Source organism: Sinocyclocheilus anshuiensis, unplaced genomic scaffold (genome assembly GCF_001515605.1).
Source record: "Sinocyclocheilus anshuiensis isolate Anshui unplaced genomic scaffold, SAMN03320099.WGS_v1.1 scaffold426, whole genome shotgun sequence".
NCBI lineage: Eukaryota > Metazoa > Chordata > Actinopteri > Cypriniformes > Cyprinidae > Sinocyclocheilus > Sinocyclocheilus anshuiensis.
Genome location: NW_015542362.1, coordinates 1 through 17,697, shown reverse-complemented (window position 1 = coordinate 17,697; position 17,697 = coordinate 1). Strand labels below are relative to the sequence as shown.

The 17,697-nt window shown below is 37.9% G+C and overlaps 1 protein-coding gene across 1 annotated transcript in view; it reads right to left on the bottom strand.

Moving 5' to 3' along the window:
• LOC107691974 (dysferlin-like) overlaps positions 1-3,854 on the bottom strand; it is a 23,024-nt gene extending 19,170 nt beyond the window's left edge. Inside the window, exons 1-3 of the mRNA XM_016490847.1 lie at positions 3,756-3,854; positions 973-1,101; positions 19-174 (exon numbers count right to left, since the gene is read on the bottom strand). Of these exons, the coding sequence (XP_016346333.1) occupies positions 19-174; positions 973-1,101; positions 3,756-3,842 (372 nt within the window). The 5' untranslated portion in view covers positions 3,843-3,854. The remainder of the gene's footprint in view (positions 1-18; positions 175-972; positions 1,102-3,755) is intronic.
• Between the last annotated feature and the right edge of the window lie 13,843 nt (positions 3,855-17,697).

The following is a 17,697-nucleotide window of genomic DNA, read 5'->3' as shown; positions in this document are numbered from 1 at the left end:
TTTGGTTGTTGTACCTACCTTGCCGTTGGCATCTTTGGGCTGTAAGCCATAGGCCTGGATGATGTAGACGCGCACCAGGCACTGCTCTAAACCGTTCGGGGGGAGTTTGCGGAACTGGCGTGGGGGTACGGGCATCGAGGGATCGTCAGGCAACGGATAGATCTTAAATGAGCCCTGAAGGAGGACAGGAGTCAGTGTAACTCATGGTGCAATTTAGTTTGACTTTTTTTTGGAGACCTGCTGTCTGGGGCCTCCAGACAAACCTCAAATTACACTTAAATCCCTCAAATTTAGTTCCCTCAAATCCTACTAGAACTAAACCAGTTGTAATCCAAATAAACCAGGAAAAAGCATCTAGACTCTTTAAATTAAAGGTCCCAATTAGAACCAAAAATGGGTTTTACAGTCATATGCCGGATGCCACAGGAGGATATTTTTAAGTTTAAGTTCCAACCCCATATTACTGTCATACTTTCATTATCTAAAAAGATAAATATTAAAATAATAATAATACTACAACTGAACGTATGACATAACAAATTTACTAAAACTACTACTTGGCTCAGCAACCCTACACAACATAACATGGTTCTTGGTAAGAGCCTTAAAGTGACCTAAAGTTCCCAGAACCATTAAAGAACCTCTATTTTTAAGAGACAGTGTCTGTAAAGAAGGCAAGGAGTTCTAGACAGTTTACCAAAAGAATGGCACATGACTCTGGATCTCTTGCAGAACGCTCTAAATTAACAAACTGTTGAATGTTCAATTTGACAAAGTACAGACTGAACCTGCCAGAGGCAAGTATGTGATCATTTTAAATAGAAGGGCCAATTCAAATGACTTTTCATTAGCTTAGCTAATAAGCAACGGCACCCATCCATTGCTTCATCTGGTGCCGTCTGAATTTTTTTCCTCTTGGAGACTGAATGTGATAGCAGTTGATAGTAGCTGAGAGGTTATGAGTGACCCTACCTTGAACTCTCCAACAACAGAAGGGTCTTCACTCTCGTTCTGGACTCTTCCACGGTGAAGTTTAAACGTTTGACAGAAATCAGCCAACTGCTCAAAGCCTTCAGCCTTCTCCAGTTCTCTGTCATACACCTGAGAAAGGAGCACAGGAGAGAGTGTATTTTGTGATATATGATTTGCATGCAGATCTAGTTCTTTAAAAACGTGCCGTAATCAACTGAAAGGGCTGAAAGGACACATACTATGGACAAGACATCCATTGTTTGTCTTGCCAAAGCAGTTTTCTTTAAGAATCTTGGACTCTGAGATCTTTAATTGTAGGTTTAACATATCAGTCAAACGTCAAACAACCTCAAAAGCATCATTAAGGCAAAAACATCTGGAAATTCCTGATTATGAGAAAAATCGCAAACGGCAATAAAAATGCGCAAAAACGATTTGTGCCTGAGGAAAATATGCTTCGCCATGACATTACACAACTTTTAACTAGCGGCGCACAACTCTCCAACCAAACGGCCACCCAGGAGACAACTTAGTGACAAAAGTATGAAAGAATCCTCGTAAGCGAGTCGCTTTGTTTTTCTAGTTGACTCACTCAGTTTCCCTGCCTTCAATCTCTCCCTCAGGCACCATTAGCCCAAAATAACAACTAATCTCAGCAGTTTTAGGGAAAGTGTTTCTGTCTGCTGCTCCTCCCGGTGCGTGGGACACTCTCACATGGTGGCAGCCAACAATCGAACCCCGGGCCTCGCAGGTAGCCCTGAGAACCCAGCCCCTGCCAGATGACTAACAGACACGTTCAGATCGTAAAGGTTGGAAATAGTGGCCAAGGCAAGTAGAGAGAGAACGTGGTGACAGGGGAGATCGCTGACAAACCAGCCAGAGATCGAGGGATGATAGGGAGGTGTGGGCTGGGGGGAAAACGGGCCGATAACGTCAGTAACGGAGCCCTTGTCTGCACTTGGTTATCCCCCTGCGGCAACCCCAACATGAATTCATCGGAAAAGTTGGAAATCTGGCAGCCACGGGCTCTATTATAAATGGATAAGCTTGTGGGAAGTGGGCTGGAGTGGACTGGAGTCGGGGTGAGTGAACGTTTGAAAGTAGGCATGCGCACTCCCAAGAGAGACCACAGGGCTTTGAAGTTCTGGCATCACTATGTTTGGTTTTCTTTGGGCACTGATAATGTCACTATAGTTACGATTACAACTTTTGCTGTTAATCTCCATGTACAGATTTCATACCGCTGGGATTGTGGTAGATGTGCCTTTGGGGAGAAATGAGGATGAATAAACAATGACAAAATGTTCACTTTTGGTTAATTATTCCTTCACATTTCGCAGAGAACTTTTTATTCTCTAGTTCTGTAGGAAACCATGCACTGGGTTCTTCTCCCCAAAATGTTCTGTCATCCCAAACCAGTATGAACACAAAAGAAGAAAAATGTTTTGAAAAATGCCTTAAGGGCTGTCAGTGTCATTGATTGGACGAATACACCATGCAACCCATTGCCACCACGCATCCTTGCCCTGCCCTTTACGATCAAGTTTTTCATTAATGGAGCTTTCGGCCTATGCTATGCAAGTAACTACAAAACAGTTTCTTCTTCCAGGTCTCATGTTTTCTGTCAAATGCTGAATTCACTGTTTATAGAATGCTTGGTGTTTCTGTGACTGTCCAAAGCATGTAAATATGAGGTACGTGATCGGGTGTCTGTTAGTAAGCATCTAGCATTACATTCTAACACCACATTGTTTCACACTGCACAAATTTGGCACCGCAATGTGGAGTTAACACCACAAAAGCTAACCCTTCTCTGGGGCAGTGTTTCATAACCTTAGGTAAAAAGCATTGTTAATGCTGTTTATAAGCTAAAAGAGTGAAACATTCCTTAACCAGGGGGTTAAAAGTGGAGTTTAGAATCAAGATAACCCAAAGTTAAAGGGATAGTTCACCAAAAAAAGAAAATCCTGTCATTAATTACTCACAATCATGTCGTCCCAAACCTGTAAGACCTTTATCTTCAGAACACAAATTAAGATATTTCTGATGAAATCCGAGAGCTTTCTGACCCTGCATAGACAGCAATGTAACTGACCTGTTCAAAATAACTTTATTTTTCGTGTCAGACTTCGACGCGCATTCACAACAGTACCACAACGCATGCATGTGCATTCCTCTGCTTGCAAACAAGTCGCAGGGCATGTACTTTCTACGTCAGAACGCCGGCTCCTGCATCAGCAGCATCACATGCATGCGTCGCGGTACTCTCATGAAAGCGTGGTGAAGACTGACATGGAAGAGAAGAAATTGTGGAATGAAGTATCTAATTTTTTTCTTTGCGCACAAAAAGTATTCTCGTAGCTTCATGACATTACGGTTGAACCACTGATGTCACACTGACTATTTTATCAATGTCCTTACTTTATAAGGACTTACCTTGTCCTTACAATGACCTTGAACGTTTAAGTTACATTGCTGTCTATGGATGGACAGAAAGCTCTCAGATTTCATCAAAAATATCTTAATTTGTGTTCCAAAGATGAACGAAGGTCTTACGGGTTTAGAACGGCATGAGGTTGAGGATGACAGAATTTTCATCTTTGGGCGAACTATCCCTTTAAATGCCATGTGAAAAGCCCTTTACCACACTGATTTTAATCGTATGGACAAAAAAACAGTTCTTCAAAATGTCTTTTGTGCTTATGTACAGTTTGTATGAAAGAAAATCAGTTATACACATTTAGAAGAACACGAGGGACAACATTCAAAGTTCAATGCCTTACCTGCAGCGTATCGAAGCCCTTCTCCAGATAACTGCCACACTTGTTTCTCTCACCCGTGGAGGCATAAAACTTGCTCCACCAGTCCATAAAGTCATCCTGCAGCAGACACAGAGAAAGAAAACAAGAGGACGGAAAGAAACATTAAAAGAAAGGAAGGTCAATACGCCACATACGAGTGTGACACCACATCCCTCATTCATTAATTAAATAAATAAATAATTTCACGAACAAGAACATCTAGTCTGAAAGCAATAAAAGCCTCCACTTACCCATCGCCCCAGCTAAAGCATGTAGGACAAATTCAACACAAACAACAAGACAAGGTTAGGAAAAGCGAAGAAAGGAAAAAAGTCGAGAGAAAATACACTCAAGTGTCAAAACATTTTAAGCAGACACATGCATGAGTGACAGTGACACCATCCACAGACCAAACGACCAGTTGAAACAACCCTTTCCACAACTTAATCTTTTCCATTAGTGACTGATAAATCATACCTCTGCTGTAATGCCCGTAAGCGTAAGCATATCAACAGAAACTAGAATTTTCCTGGTAATTTCACGGGTATGATTCAGGAGCGCTGATGTTCTGCTGCAATTTGATGTGCTAATCGCCACTGATACAGTAAACCTCACCAACGCTCACTCACTCCATGTGGAAAGTGTGGGAATTTTTCGAAATGGTACAAATCAGGCAGTTCCCACCTCAGCCAGCACCAAATCCCCATCCAACCGAAAGACAAAAGAGTGTTGTTAATATAAAACACCCTCTGCAAGTGACACTGCTTCAAAACGAGAAACAAAAGCATAGTCTGATTATGATGCACTGTGCTGTGCAAATACATGAGTGTGTGTGTTTGACAGATGGATGAAAGACAGACTAAGCCACCATGGCATAAAACACAGTGCGTTTGAGAGAGCTGAGAATCCTCCGCTGGCTGGACCCACACACACTGCTCTCTCTTCCAGAAGGCCAGGTTCATCTCACCCAGAGGACAGACTTCAAGTTTCGCTTCCATCATTCTTTTTAACTTTTACGATGAGGGAGGAAAAACAGTAGTGATGGAGCAATGCCGGGCTCCACTGGGTTTTCTTCCCCGTCTTAGTGGTTAGTGAGTGTGGTGGTGTGTCGGCCAGGCAGGGGGCCGACAGTGTTGTTTAAGTGGCCCACATGCCACTGTCGTGCCAAGGAATGTGTGTGTACTCGTGTCAGAGTGCGTCACACGGCACTGCTCTACAAGACTGTGTGTGTTTATGTCTGTGAGGGCAATATCCTGTTTACGGTTACAGAGCAACAAACTGTATACATGTGTGTTGCATAGTTAAATCAACATAGGAAAAAAACATGAACATACATGAAAATAAATTCTCTTTATAATATATATAGCGCACATTTCTAGTTTGCTTTGAAAAGCCAAAAAATTACAGATGAAAAGTTTGGGGTCAGTAAGATTTTTTTCATGTTTTTGAAAGTCTCTCATGCTCGCCAAGGCTGCATTTATTTGATCAAAAATAGAGCAAAACTATAATATTCTGAAATATTATTACAATTTAAAATATATGAAAATGAAATGAAAAATGAAAAATGTATTCCTGTGATAGCAAAGCTGGATTCTCAGCAGCCATTACTCCAGTCTTCAGTGTCACACGAAATCTGAAATCATTCCAATATGTTGATTTTTTTTGTTCAAGCAATATTTCTTCTTATTATCAATGTTATCAATATTTTTGTGGAAACAGTAATATATTTTTTACTGACTTTTTATTTTCTTTCTTTTTTTTTGGATGGACAGAAAGTAAAAGAAAAACAGCATTAATTTGAAATAGTAAGCTTTTCATTTGAAATACTAGCACTTTTAATCAACTTTACAAGTTCTTGCTGAATAAAATTATTAATGTCTTTCAAAAAAAAAAACTGTACAGACCCCAAACTTTTAAATAGTAGTGTATTTTATATTTAATAACTTGGAAGATTGTATTATTCAAAGCTACTTACTTACTTAAAAAAAATGAGAAAATATTAGACTCTGTAAAACAATGACACAACAGACAAAAACGAGTAGCTTTAATTACATTAAGAGTCAAGCACTTACAGAAGAGACGTGTGCAGCACATGTGCGTGATCAGAAATCAGAACAGGTTATAGGACTGCCAAGTTTGGTGAACGCAGAGCGAAAACTCACAAAACTCACAACTGTTGGAGGAATTACAGTCATAAAGGTTTAAAAACAGTAAATCCAATCATTTATGAAAGACATAACACATTTAGACAACTGGCTGTAACTTGAAAGCTCTAGAGTCATTTTGGTATTCAGGTCAGAGATTTTGTAAACTCAGATTTACACAACTTCCTCAAGCCAATATAATAAAGAAAATAAATTAATGACTCAACTCAGATGAGCAGAAGGTGAAGGTAACATGAAGTTACATGTTTTTAGGGAACGGTCCCTTAGTCCAGTCCATGCGTCTACATGCGGCCCACAGGGTAAAAGTATTGTGAAGTTGCCTTCAGAATCACTTAAGCTGAGTTGGCCTGGCTGTGTGGCAGTCTAACTGGCCCTGAATGGTGCTTTTCATAGTACTGCCACATGTCTCCTCTCTTTGTCTGACAGAGCTATTAAAGCGGAGCCTAAGGACGCCGTGACAGCCATGTTTCCATGCTAGCTACTATGTGTGTGCGCCTTAGGTGTTTGTGCGCAAGTTTGTGTTAATCTGAGTGCTTGCGAGTAAGGAAATAATGTTCCATTTTGCCTCTGAAATGATGTGTAATGAGCGTGTGCATGTGCGTCTGGTCACCCAGACACTTTGAGCGCACCAGATGTATGTGTTTAGTTATTCTATACTCTGCCCAAAGGTTTTAGGGCTTAGGAGTATTATTAAAATAAGTACTGCACCAGAAAAGACTGCACCTCTGTATAAACCTGGGTGTATATGTGCGTGCACGCTCACAAAAAGGGAAACACACCGTCAAAAGTGATGTTATACAGATGAAAAGATAATGTTATGGGCATGATACGATTTCAGACATCAGGAACCTAGGAACTTCTAAAAATGAGAGGATTTATAATGGCTGCTGTGCCCCTGGGCGGCCTGGTACTGGAACAGGGTGGTCGGAAAGGCTGAGGGAAAACAGTGAACTTCACTGCTCCTCCAAAAATTCATTCATGCAAAACCTGTAAAAATGGCTGCAAACATTCTCAATTCCTGAGGTAAAGGTTATAATGTAGGGCACTGGTGGTGTTAACTTTGGGTCTGAAAGGGCTTGTGTGCACTACTGATGAAAAATAACCAAACAGAGTTGGTAATAATTGAGCGCTGAATAGACTTTTAACATAAGTTTTGTTTAGAATATACCGAACAGACTTTCCATGTGGTTTGATTGACAGTTCATTCAGAAATATAAACAATATCCAAAACAACCTTAGGAATTTGTAGGTCCTAGATGGTTAAATTAGTTTCTAAAGCAGGTTCAATTTCGTCCATGACTTTACAATCCAGTCCTTTGTTTTTCACGAATGTTTTGATGGAGTGCAGTAGAGGCTGTCAGCATATACATATAACACATATACTGTACAGTATATATAGTACTTTTGAAATATGCTGGTTTGGTACTGTTCTACCCAGTCAACCAGTATCTATGTGCTTAAATGACAGTCCCTGTGTCTGAATATGCCTACTTTCCTGCAACACAGTAGGCAAAAAACAGTACGTAAAAAGAGCAGTATGTCTCAATTCATAGCATTCATAAAATTGTAGGTATAGGATTCTTAATGTAGTTACAAATGACTTGTATATGTCAAAGATGGCAATGTACAGGAGTATATCATATTGTAAAGTCTCATCACAAGTTCATTTATCAAATCTTTAATGTACAGCACTGGTTCACAACCATTTTGACTCTGTAAGAATTACAGAACCTCAGACACTTTGATCTTCTGAGACAGACATTATTTGGAAATTGAAACATCCAAATTTCAATGCAGAATTCAGAAGCTCTGAATTTGCACCTAATCTTGCTCCTTAAAAAAAAAAAAAAACTAGAAAACATTTGTATGGAAGTATTTTGATCCAGATCTCACCTCATACTCGCAGTCTGAGGCGAGTTACCAGTTACAGCAACAGGACCAAATTTACATTACAATTGTAAAACTTCCTTTCCTTTGTTTGGAGCATGACTGTATTTACACAAAGCCACGGTCGAATGCAGCCACACAGCACTATTTGATCTTTTAAATTTACTTGAAAAATAATGAAAGGGGGGTGTAAAATACTAAACATCAGACCAAATTACCAGATGTCTTTATGTGCCACAGAGATCTGCATGTGTGAACAACACCATAAAACAACAATTGCCAAACAGACAACACCGAAACAGGTGAACACATTTCTGCCCACAGATCTGACTGTAATGAGAGCAACTGCAACTAAAGCCACGGACATTGGTCCATTGGAGTTCATGATGATATGGGTGATAAAAACACCAATTAATCTAGTCCTTACAATTTAAAATATTTAATCTTTCTGATTGTTATTGGGGTGGTTGACAAGCCAGAGGGCCCCTGGTTTCCCAACACATTTTGGGAAAACATTTTCTAAATACATATTAATCACAATTTCTAACTCATAAAATATTTTAGAGACTACAGAAATGTATATTCATTATAACGCCTATGGCATTTTAATATTTCATTCATTTCATTGACTTTTTCCAGGTCTAGAAATCACACTTTTAAAATGAAGTAACATTTTAAGTTTTAAACCATTATAAGTAATCTTGGGCCCCTGGTTGAGAACCACTGGTGTACAGCACAGCTTTTGGGACATAAACACTCCACAAAACTGATGTGAGCAGCTTCAACAGAAAGACAGCATCTGGATCTAAAACCTTAGGATGACCTATTCTATTCTTTGCTTTTCACCTCTGCTCTAGTTTGTTTCTAGTCTAGCTTTCTAATAAAGCTTGCATTGTACACTATAAATATTGTGGGCACTGTGACAATTCCGCTATTGTAAGTCACTTTGTGTAAAAGCATCCAAAATATTGCAATATCATAAAGCCATTGCTGGCCTTCTCGACCAGTATTTTGGATAAAAGCTAAAGGGACTTTTGAATGTACGTATACATTTATAACTGGATTTATTTTGGTTTAGGGCAGCCCTTGTTCACTAAGACGTGTGCTGTACTGCTTCACTGTCTGCACATTTCAGCAGAGTCAAGGCATTCTTTCAAATAACCTTCAGGATAGTTTCATGGTCTGAAGAAAATTAAGACACCAACCAATATTCCATTTTATGAGCAACCACAGTTCTGCATGTTCCTTTTTTCTCCTCTCAAAACTACTGATGCGTTTTGGATGTCAAGTACTAAGACTGGCAAAACTGTTGAAATACTATTTGTCCTCTGGAGTGTCTGAAGGCTTGGCAAAGGCTTCAGCAAACGCTGCATCACCACGGTGCAGGCCTGTGTGCATGACAGTTCTCACAAAGAACAGAACAGAATAATAGAATAGAATAGAATAGAATAGAATAGAATAGAATAATTACAAATAATTAGATAAAACAGGGTTTTGCAAACTTTTTGATGACAAGGACTTCATAATATGATGACCTCTTGTGTGAGACCCATCTGATAATATAAAGGCAATTATAAATTTAATGTACAAAAAAACAACAACAATTAACTTGTAATATTGTAGTATGCAATATGCAAAGAAAAGAAAATGTTGTTTGCAAAATAAATTTTAAATTAAAATGGTTACTGTACTAAAGCAAATTATTAAAACATTATCTGCAAAAATATATACTTTGTTTTAAGCTGAAAGTGTACCTTTTTTCTATGCACTATTAATGTTAGATGTATAAACCGGAAGAGAAACATTTTCAATAAAAATATTCCCATAAAAAATGTGAGGCACTTTTCACAATAAATATAGCTCCAAAGCAGTTTTTTTGCATTAAACATATTTAATAAACAGATTTTATGTGAACTTCAACAGCCCCAAAACTCATTTTGTAAAATCTTTATCTTTCATTTTTTTACTGTCCTTCTAGCACCCTCTTGTGGATCCTAGATCCCTGAATTAGAAGACCTCAAAATAATGAAGCACATCTCATTAAAATTAACATGAGAAAACATTTCGATGAACATCTCTCTCCTCTCCATCTTTTTTCTCTCCCTCCTGAAAGCAACAGGACAGGACCATGGCTCATAGAAAGTATCTACAAAATTTAATTAGAGAAAAACTGATTGAATACACATTTTCGTCTCTCTCTCTCTTTCGCTTTCTCTTTCTCTTTCTCTTTCTCTTCCTTTCACTGATTCTTTTTCTTTCTGTTCTTGACATTTGGCTATGGGGGGAAATGCACTGGGAATCTTTTAACAGCCCTATTTACTTTGGCTCTGGTGAGAGAGAAAATTGGGGTTTTTGATCATCTGGTTTGAATGTTTTCTAATAAAATAAATATCTTTGTTTGCAAAAAAAAAAAGAAAAAAAAGAAACCTCTATGTTTTGGCAGGAGAAGGGAGAAAGTACTACATTTAGAGTGTGATATAAACAAGACATTATATCAAAGCATTCTGCTTAGTCCTAGCCTGGTCTAAGATCTAGAACCAAAGCCCTAAATCTGTGGAGATCATGTGACCAAGACCAAATTGGACCATGCTAAGACCTGCACGATATCCAAGAGTAGACTGGCCTAAACGCACACAACTCCTATATGCATTCTTCTTTTATCATGGTCTCTCATTCACGATCCTGACTTTTTTCTTTTAGAAATAAAATTCCTGTAACTAAAAAAAAAAGTGTAGAAAGAAGGATAGTTTGAATCCATTAAGTCTCCTTGATCTTAACACAAAACAGGATTCATCTCCTGGAGGAACCGTGTTCTGCAACCAATCACAAGCGTAACTAAGAGAACTTTACAGAGTTAAAGACAAATATGAGAGCAAATTAGCTTTGCCTCATAAATAAAAAAGAAAATAAATAAAAAACAGTTTTTTTTTAAATGTCTCTCACCCAAAGTTCCTACAGTCAGTCACATGCACAAATCCTTCCTAGAGTTAGAAACATTTGCGTAAGCACTCACAAAGCCAGCTAGGTCTCCTACTGGCATATATCTGCCTGATTAGAGGCATCCGTTAACCTAATTAGACTGGTGTAAATATCATTTGGAAATACTCTTTATGGTCAGAAGTATGTGGATTCCCAAACACCACACCCATATGAGCTTATTTGAGCATTTAATTTCAAAACCACAGGTATTGACAGGGAGTTGGTCCTCCCTTTGCAACTATAATAGTTTTCAATCTTCTGAAAAGGCCTGGAACATGCTGTGGGGATGTTGTGGAATATGGAAGATGTTGTAACATGGCTACAGGGATTTACTCTCATTCAGATACATCAGCATGAGGGAGGTCAGGCACTGATTTTGGGCAATGGGGACTGGCTCGAAGTTGGCGTTCCAATTCATCCCAAAACAAGTTCAGGTCTGGATGTTGTGTAGGCCAGTCAGCTTTTTCCACAACAGACCATTTCTATATTGACTACATTTTGTGCACAGAGGCATTTTCGTGCTAGAGAAGACAAGGGTCTCACACAGTTGAATGCTTGGTTTCATGCACCTAATAGCCAAATCCATTCTTTAAAAAAAGGATGTCCACTTTTTTTTTGTCTATGTAGTGTACTTTACATTGCAGTGCCTGTATTTACATATTAGAAGTTAATACACAGTTACTTACAGTAGGCGATATTGTGTAATTGTACTGTAAATGACTTTAATTGATGACAGAATTTTGGGGTGAACTGTCCCTTTAGGAAATTTGTACTTTATTTTGTTAATCATTAAATCATTAAACCTATAAGACTTCCTTTTTTTAATCTGGAAATGGTGTTGTTTATTGTTTACTACAACTATTAAAAATCTGGTAATTTTGGTAATTGAAATAAAGCTAAAATGAAATAAAATAAAATAAAGCTATATGTAAACATAATAATAATAATAAATAACAAAAATGCATTCAAAAAATTTTATTAAATTAATAGTATGAAGTAAAAGTATGCTTAAAATGTATAAATACTATAGTATATAAAAGTATACTAAATAATATAAATAACACTAAAACAACACTGTGTGAAACACAAAAGAAGATATTTTGAAGAAAATTCATGTCCATTCAGTGAAATTCAGTGGGGTCCAAAACAACATGGATTCCCTATTTGGACAAAAATGTCTTCTTTTGATTTCCACAAAAGAAAGTAAGGCTTGCAGGACAGAAATCACAGAACTGTTCAGTGAAATACTGAAATATCATCTTGTTTCGAAAAAAAAAATATCTTAACATCCTTAAAGTAAAGAGAAGGAAAATTGCTTGGCGATACTGAGACAAGTTTTTAAAAAAGGCATCTTACGTCTTTTTCATATTTGTTTTTTCTTCTTTTTCAAAAAAAAAAAAATCTTCATGTAAATGTCAGACCTTGGCCTGGGTGATGTCACTTGTCCTTGCATCATCATACGCCAAGAGCATGCAGCTCAAAACACAAGTGCATTCATATGAATTTACCACAGCCATGCTGACTGAATAAAGGTGACATTCCATAGGCCACAAAAACAAAAGGAGACAAATTAAAAACAAACAAAAAAACATTACATTCTTACTTATTAAGGGCAAAAAACATTGGACTCAACCCATAGCACTATCACTCAATGAGCTCTAGTCAGGATGAAATGAAGGTTACAGAAAAATGGAAAGAGATGATGAAAGGGGTGATAAAAAATACATACGTACATGGAGGCTGGACTGAGAAGACGAGATGTTAATAATGGCAGAGCTGGTGCCGTCTGCCTGTTATAAACCAGAAGCATTGGTTAGTTGGTTAACGTTAGTAAATATCTGTCATTCGCTAATCAACACACTTTCAAAGTAAGAGGAACAATCATAATGACAAAAAAAGCCAAGTCTTTCAGTTTCGCTATTCAAAGCCTAAAGCAAAACAGTGTTTTTATGGTTTACATAGTAAATGTTTGAGGTTGTAATTGGAATAATATTAAATATCCTTATCAAGAAAAATCTAACTGATGTACACGTTATACAACACTCTACCAGTCAACAGTTCAATCCTGGCCCTAGTTATAATTTTTTGTAGCATAATGAAGAATGACATGAAAACAGAGCAACACATTAGATCAGCTGTGTATGTGGATGAAGTAAGATGACAGCATATATTACGGAGAAAACGGGATCGGGTCACCAGGTCTGGAACTCCCAGACCAAGATGCAACAGAGAGCGTCAATGAGGTACAGATGGCAACCCTACCGAACGCTCTGACTCGAACCTGCGGTTTGTGAACTCAGACAGGACGGTTTCTAGCTGATAGATAAATCATTACCACGGTCAGGAGCATGAAATGTGATTCCCCGATGAAGAATGACACTCCAAGATTGTTGTTTTTCCTGGATGGGACTCAAAAGTGGGTTTTCACCAATGATAGCTCTAACAGATGAAGAGAGGGTCTCAGTTCATGCTGCAATGCAAGCGCTAACGCTAATTAGCTGCAGACATAACACACATTCATATTCCGCAGCACTGTGCCTCCCGATGCTAAATCAAACCATTGTTTTCTATGGGAACGTGTCGCAGAGAAAGTACCACGCCAGCCATAAAACAACACTGGTGAAAATGCATTGAACAATGGAATAAAATAATTAAATTCTGAGGAGAGAAATTCTCCAAGGAGTAAGAATAATTTAGCGTAACAGTATATGTTTCATTTTAAAGACATCCATCCCTGTACGCATTATGAAATGTGTTGTAATAAATAACATGCTCAGGGCTAATATTTAATATAATTCAAGCACAAATCTTATTACATCTATGTCAACAAATGCTCCCCTCAAAAGGATAATATATTATGCAAAACACAACAACAATTCTGCTGTTACATGGAGAATAAAATGTTTTTAGTAGTTTGTTAAAGTCTGGTTAACTTGTGTGTGTTTAAGCAAAGATAAAACAAAAAAGTAGCATTCATTTAAAATGAATAATAATATTCTGTTTCTATCATTTTAGTTTAACATGAATGTATTAATTAATCATGTTAAAAAAGATTTTTTTGTACCCATACAAAAAAGTATATACAGCAGGTTAAAAAAAGTCTTATATGTATTTGTATATACATGTATGTAATGTTATATCAATAATAACTGATTGATATGACATTAACTGTTTTTTTTATTTTATTTTCTGGAACAACAAACAAAGTCAGTTTCCTCATAACTGGCCAACAAAGCTGATTATTAAGAAAAAAATAATAATGTAAAAAAAGTATTCTATCCAAAATCAATTTCTCATCATAATACCACATGCTCACCACATTTATTATTTTCTGCATAATTAATCAATTTATATAAAGCTAAGAATAAAATAATATAAATATTAGATGAAAAACTCAAACTAAACAAAAATTAGAAATGTTGCACTGACAACTAACTGAAATGAGTTCAAGTTGAAGCAGTACAATTACAAACTGGAAAGAAATAAAAACTAAAACAATAATACAATTACAATAAATAAAAAATAACAATAAAATAACAATAAATTAAACCTGAATAGCAATATTAAATAAAATATACAAATGTTTAAAAAAATAATGAAGATATATAAATAAAAGCCAATTCAAAATATTAATAAAAACTATAATAAGTAAATTATTACTAAAATATCTTGTGTGAATTGGTGGTAAGCACTGCACAACAAATTATTTTACAGACATATACGCTGAGAAGAAATCTAATCCAAAAATGTCTTGCGATACATGACAGATTTAGCCAAAAACACATTTTATGCAGAGCAATTTTACACCTCCCACCCTGATGAGCCTGAGAGATTACATTCCCACACCGCATCTGTCACAAGCTAATCATGCCGAACCAGTCCTGATTCCTCCGTATTATGATGCACATGGTGTGGCTGATTACAATGCTATGCTAGGCTGGTGTTACAAACAGCAGAGCCGTGCCAGAACTGTGTCTTCCCATACAGCAACCACATCCTGCTGAAATTATGTGAAATCAAGAATGCTGGATGTAGCGTTAAACATCGGGAAACAAACAGGCTAACTGTTCTAATAAGTGCAAGACGTGATCTTCTGCACCAAAACTATTCAAATAGAGTCACAGAGTTGTATAAGAAACTGGGCTCAACAAGCCATCAGACTGGCTGCTCATAAACAGAGACCTGGTCATGAAGGCCTGTCATAGAGCGCTCTCATTCCCCCAGAGTCGACCCCTAGCAGGGGAGGTGTGGGGGCAGGGGGTGGCAGTTATTGTGGCGCCGGTGGTGAGCAGCCAGGAGCGGGGGGATGCAGTTGCCCAAGACGAGGACTTACCACATCAGAGGGAGGACTGAACCCTCACAGCGCCTTCTGCTCTGTAGTGCCAGGGCATAATAAACACAACAAGAGAGAGGACTCCACGCAGCCACTCAGTAGAACATCTAATTAGGACCAGGCCGCTTTGTTTGCTGTTGTCCTCCAACTAGAGGAGTTGCATTACAGAACATTTTGAAGTACACACATTAGTGGGACTGTTCGCCTCTCTTGCTGTCTAAAGGCCTTTAGGCGAAGCCACCAAGACGTAGGATCAAAATCAAACCTTTTCAGTAGTTCTCCCTCAAGTCTAACCTCAGAAACCTCTTCAAAGCTCCTCTACATGGGTACTTGCTTTTAGCGCCATGTTTCAGAAGTATATCTTTTAACCCGCTCAAAACCGTAGCAAATCCACAAAGCCACCGGATTGGTGTTACTTTCCCCTATGAGGTTGTGTTTGGCCTCATCAAAAACCTGCTTTAAGTGACGAACCTGATCCAGGGTTTTTTTTTTTTATGAGACCGCTAGGGAATAGTATTGGGGTCTGGGCCAAGCCCAAGCAAAGGCTTTGGGGAGATGATGGGGATCAAGTTTCATTTAATGCACTTGGGGAGTTCAGACCAGTACTGCTCTGAACAACACCAAACACAAGACATTACAGGTGAAATTATAACAAGTTATAGTGCTTACGAGGGAATACACAAAAACAAATTGCGCACACTGATACCGCAGTTCACTGGCACACGCTGTCTGTTGAACTCATGCCGCAATTCCCAATCTTGGAGGTCGGTTTTGAATGCTAGCGGCTGTTGAGGATGCAACTGACTTTCACAATCTAGCATTATTTACCGGAACTATACAGCATCACTTTACTGCTGCAAACCAGGCACCTGAATCAGCTCTGTACAAAATGTGTTTTCTTGTTTGAAAGAATATTAGTTTATTGCCTACTCTCTCAGAGTAAACAGCGCAACAGTAACTGTGCAAGGTCAATAGTGCTACATTTGTGAACAAGGCATCTATTATGAGCCTAATTTACATAGAAAGTGTTCATGCTAAAATTAAGTGTTTAATTTGAAATGCTGCAGCACTATTTCAGTATAATTAGTGACTAGTAAAACCAATTGTGATGTTATTGACTAAAATGTACACAACCATTCAAACGTTTGTGGTCAGTTTGTCCAGTACTTTTCTTCAGCAAGGATGAATTAAATTGATCAAAAGTCTAAGTTTTCATTTTACAAAAAAAAAATCTATTTCAAATAAATGCAGTTTACTGAAGTTTCTATTTATCAAATTTCCATTGGAACTTTCTATTTATCAAAGACTCCTGAAAAAAATGCTTCAAAAAATATCAATCAGCACAACTGTTTTCAGAATCGATAATAAAGTTTCTTGAGCACCAAATATTTGAGTGATTTCTGAAGCATCATGTAAGACTGGAGTAATGGCTGCTGAAAATTCAGCTTTGCCATAACAGGAATAAATTACATTTTAAAATATATTCCAATAGAAAAAAATATATTTTAATTTGTAACAATATTTCACAATATTTCACAAAAGTCATGCAAAAGTAGCCTTTAGTTGAAGTGTTTTGTGCCTTCTGCACTCTTGAAAACTGTCTGAGTTTGATTTGTTTGGCCGACTGTGTAAGAAACATGGTTACTGTAATCAGTCTCAAGACAAGAGAGAAGATATGGTCTTTTCAGTAGAGCTTGGACATGCAGGTTTGCCATTTTCTGCTGTGTATTTGTGTTCTGATTTAAATATTCAAACACTACTGTGCACATTGTTAAATATGGAATTTGATTGGAGATATTGCTCTTACTGTAATGTGGTGTTTGGGTTTTGTTTCATGTTCTTGTTTTCGTGTCTTTTATTTTGTAGTTTGATTCACCCTGTTAGTTTCATGCTTCCCTTGCCCTCATGTATCTCTGCCTTGTGTATGTGTCATGTTCTGATTGGTAGTCTTAGTCATGTGTCTTGTTTCCCATTGGTTTGTTCTTGTCATGTGACCCTCTTGTTTGCTATAAGTAGCCATCATGTTGCCATTGTCTCTCGTCGTGTATTGATGTTGTAACCCGCTGTCGGTGAGTCTAGTCTGTTCATGCCTCGTCTGTTCATGCCTAGTCAAGTCAAGTCTGTTCATGTCAAGTCAAGTCACGGATTATTATTTGGATGTTTGGATCACCTTGGTAAATAAACTGTCGTCTGTTTGGATTATGTTTGGATGTTTGGATCACTGTAAATAAACTGCACTTGGGTTCTTCACTACGCTCACCTTCAGTGGATGATTTGTTACAGAATACACGACCCTAATAATGAACCCAGCAGTTGTTCGTCTCCTTCGCCTTCGTCAAGGTGATCAGGCCATTGAGGACTATGTGGAGGACTTTTGTGGACTGTGCCATTTGGTGGCTTTTAATGATGTGGCCCTTAAGGACATTTTTCGAGTGGGTTTAAATGAACCCATTCGTTCTCAGTTACCTGGGGGAAAGATTTGTTGGTCACTGGAGAAATATATTGAGGAGGAGGACGTTCATGAACTCACTGTATGTCCTGCCACGGCCAAGGAGGCCGT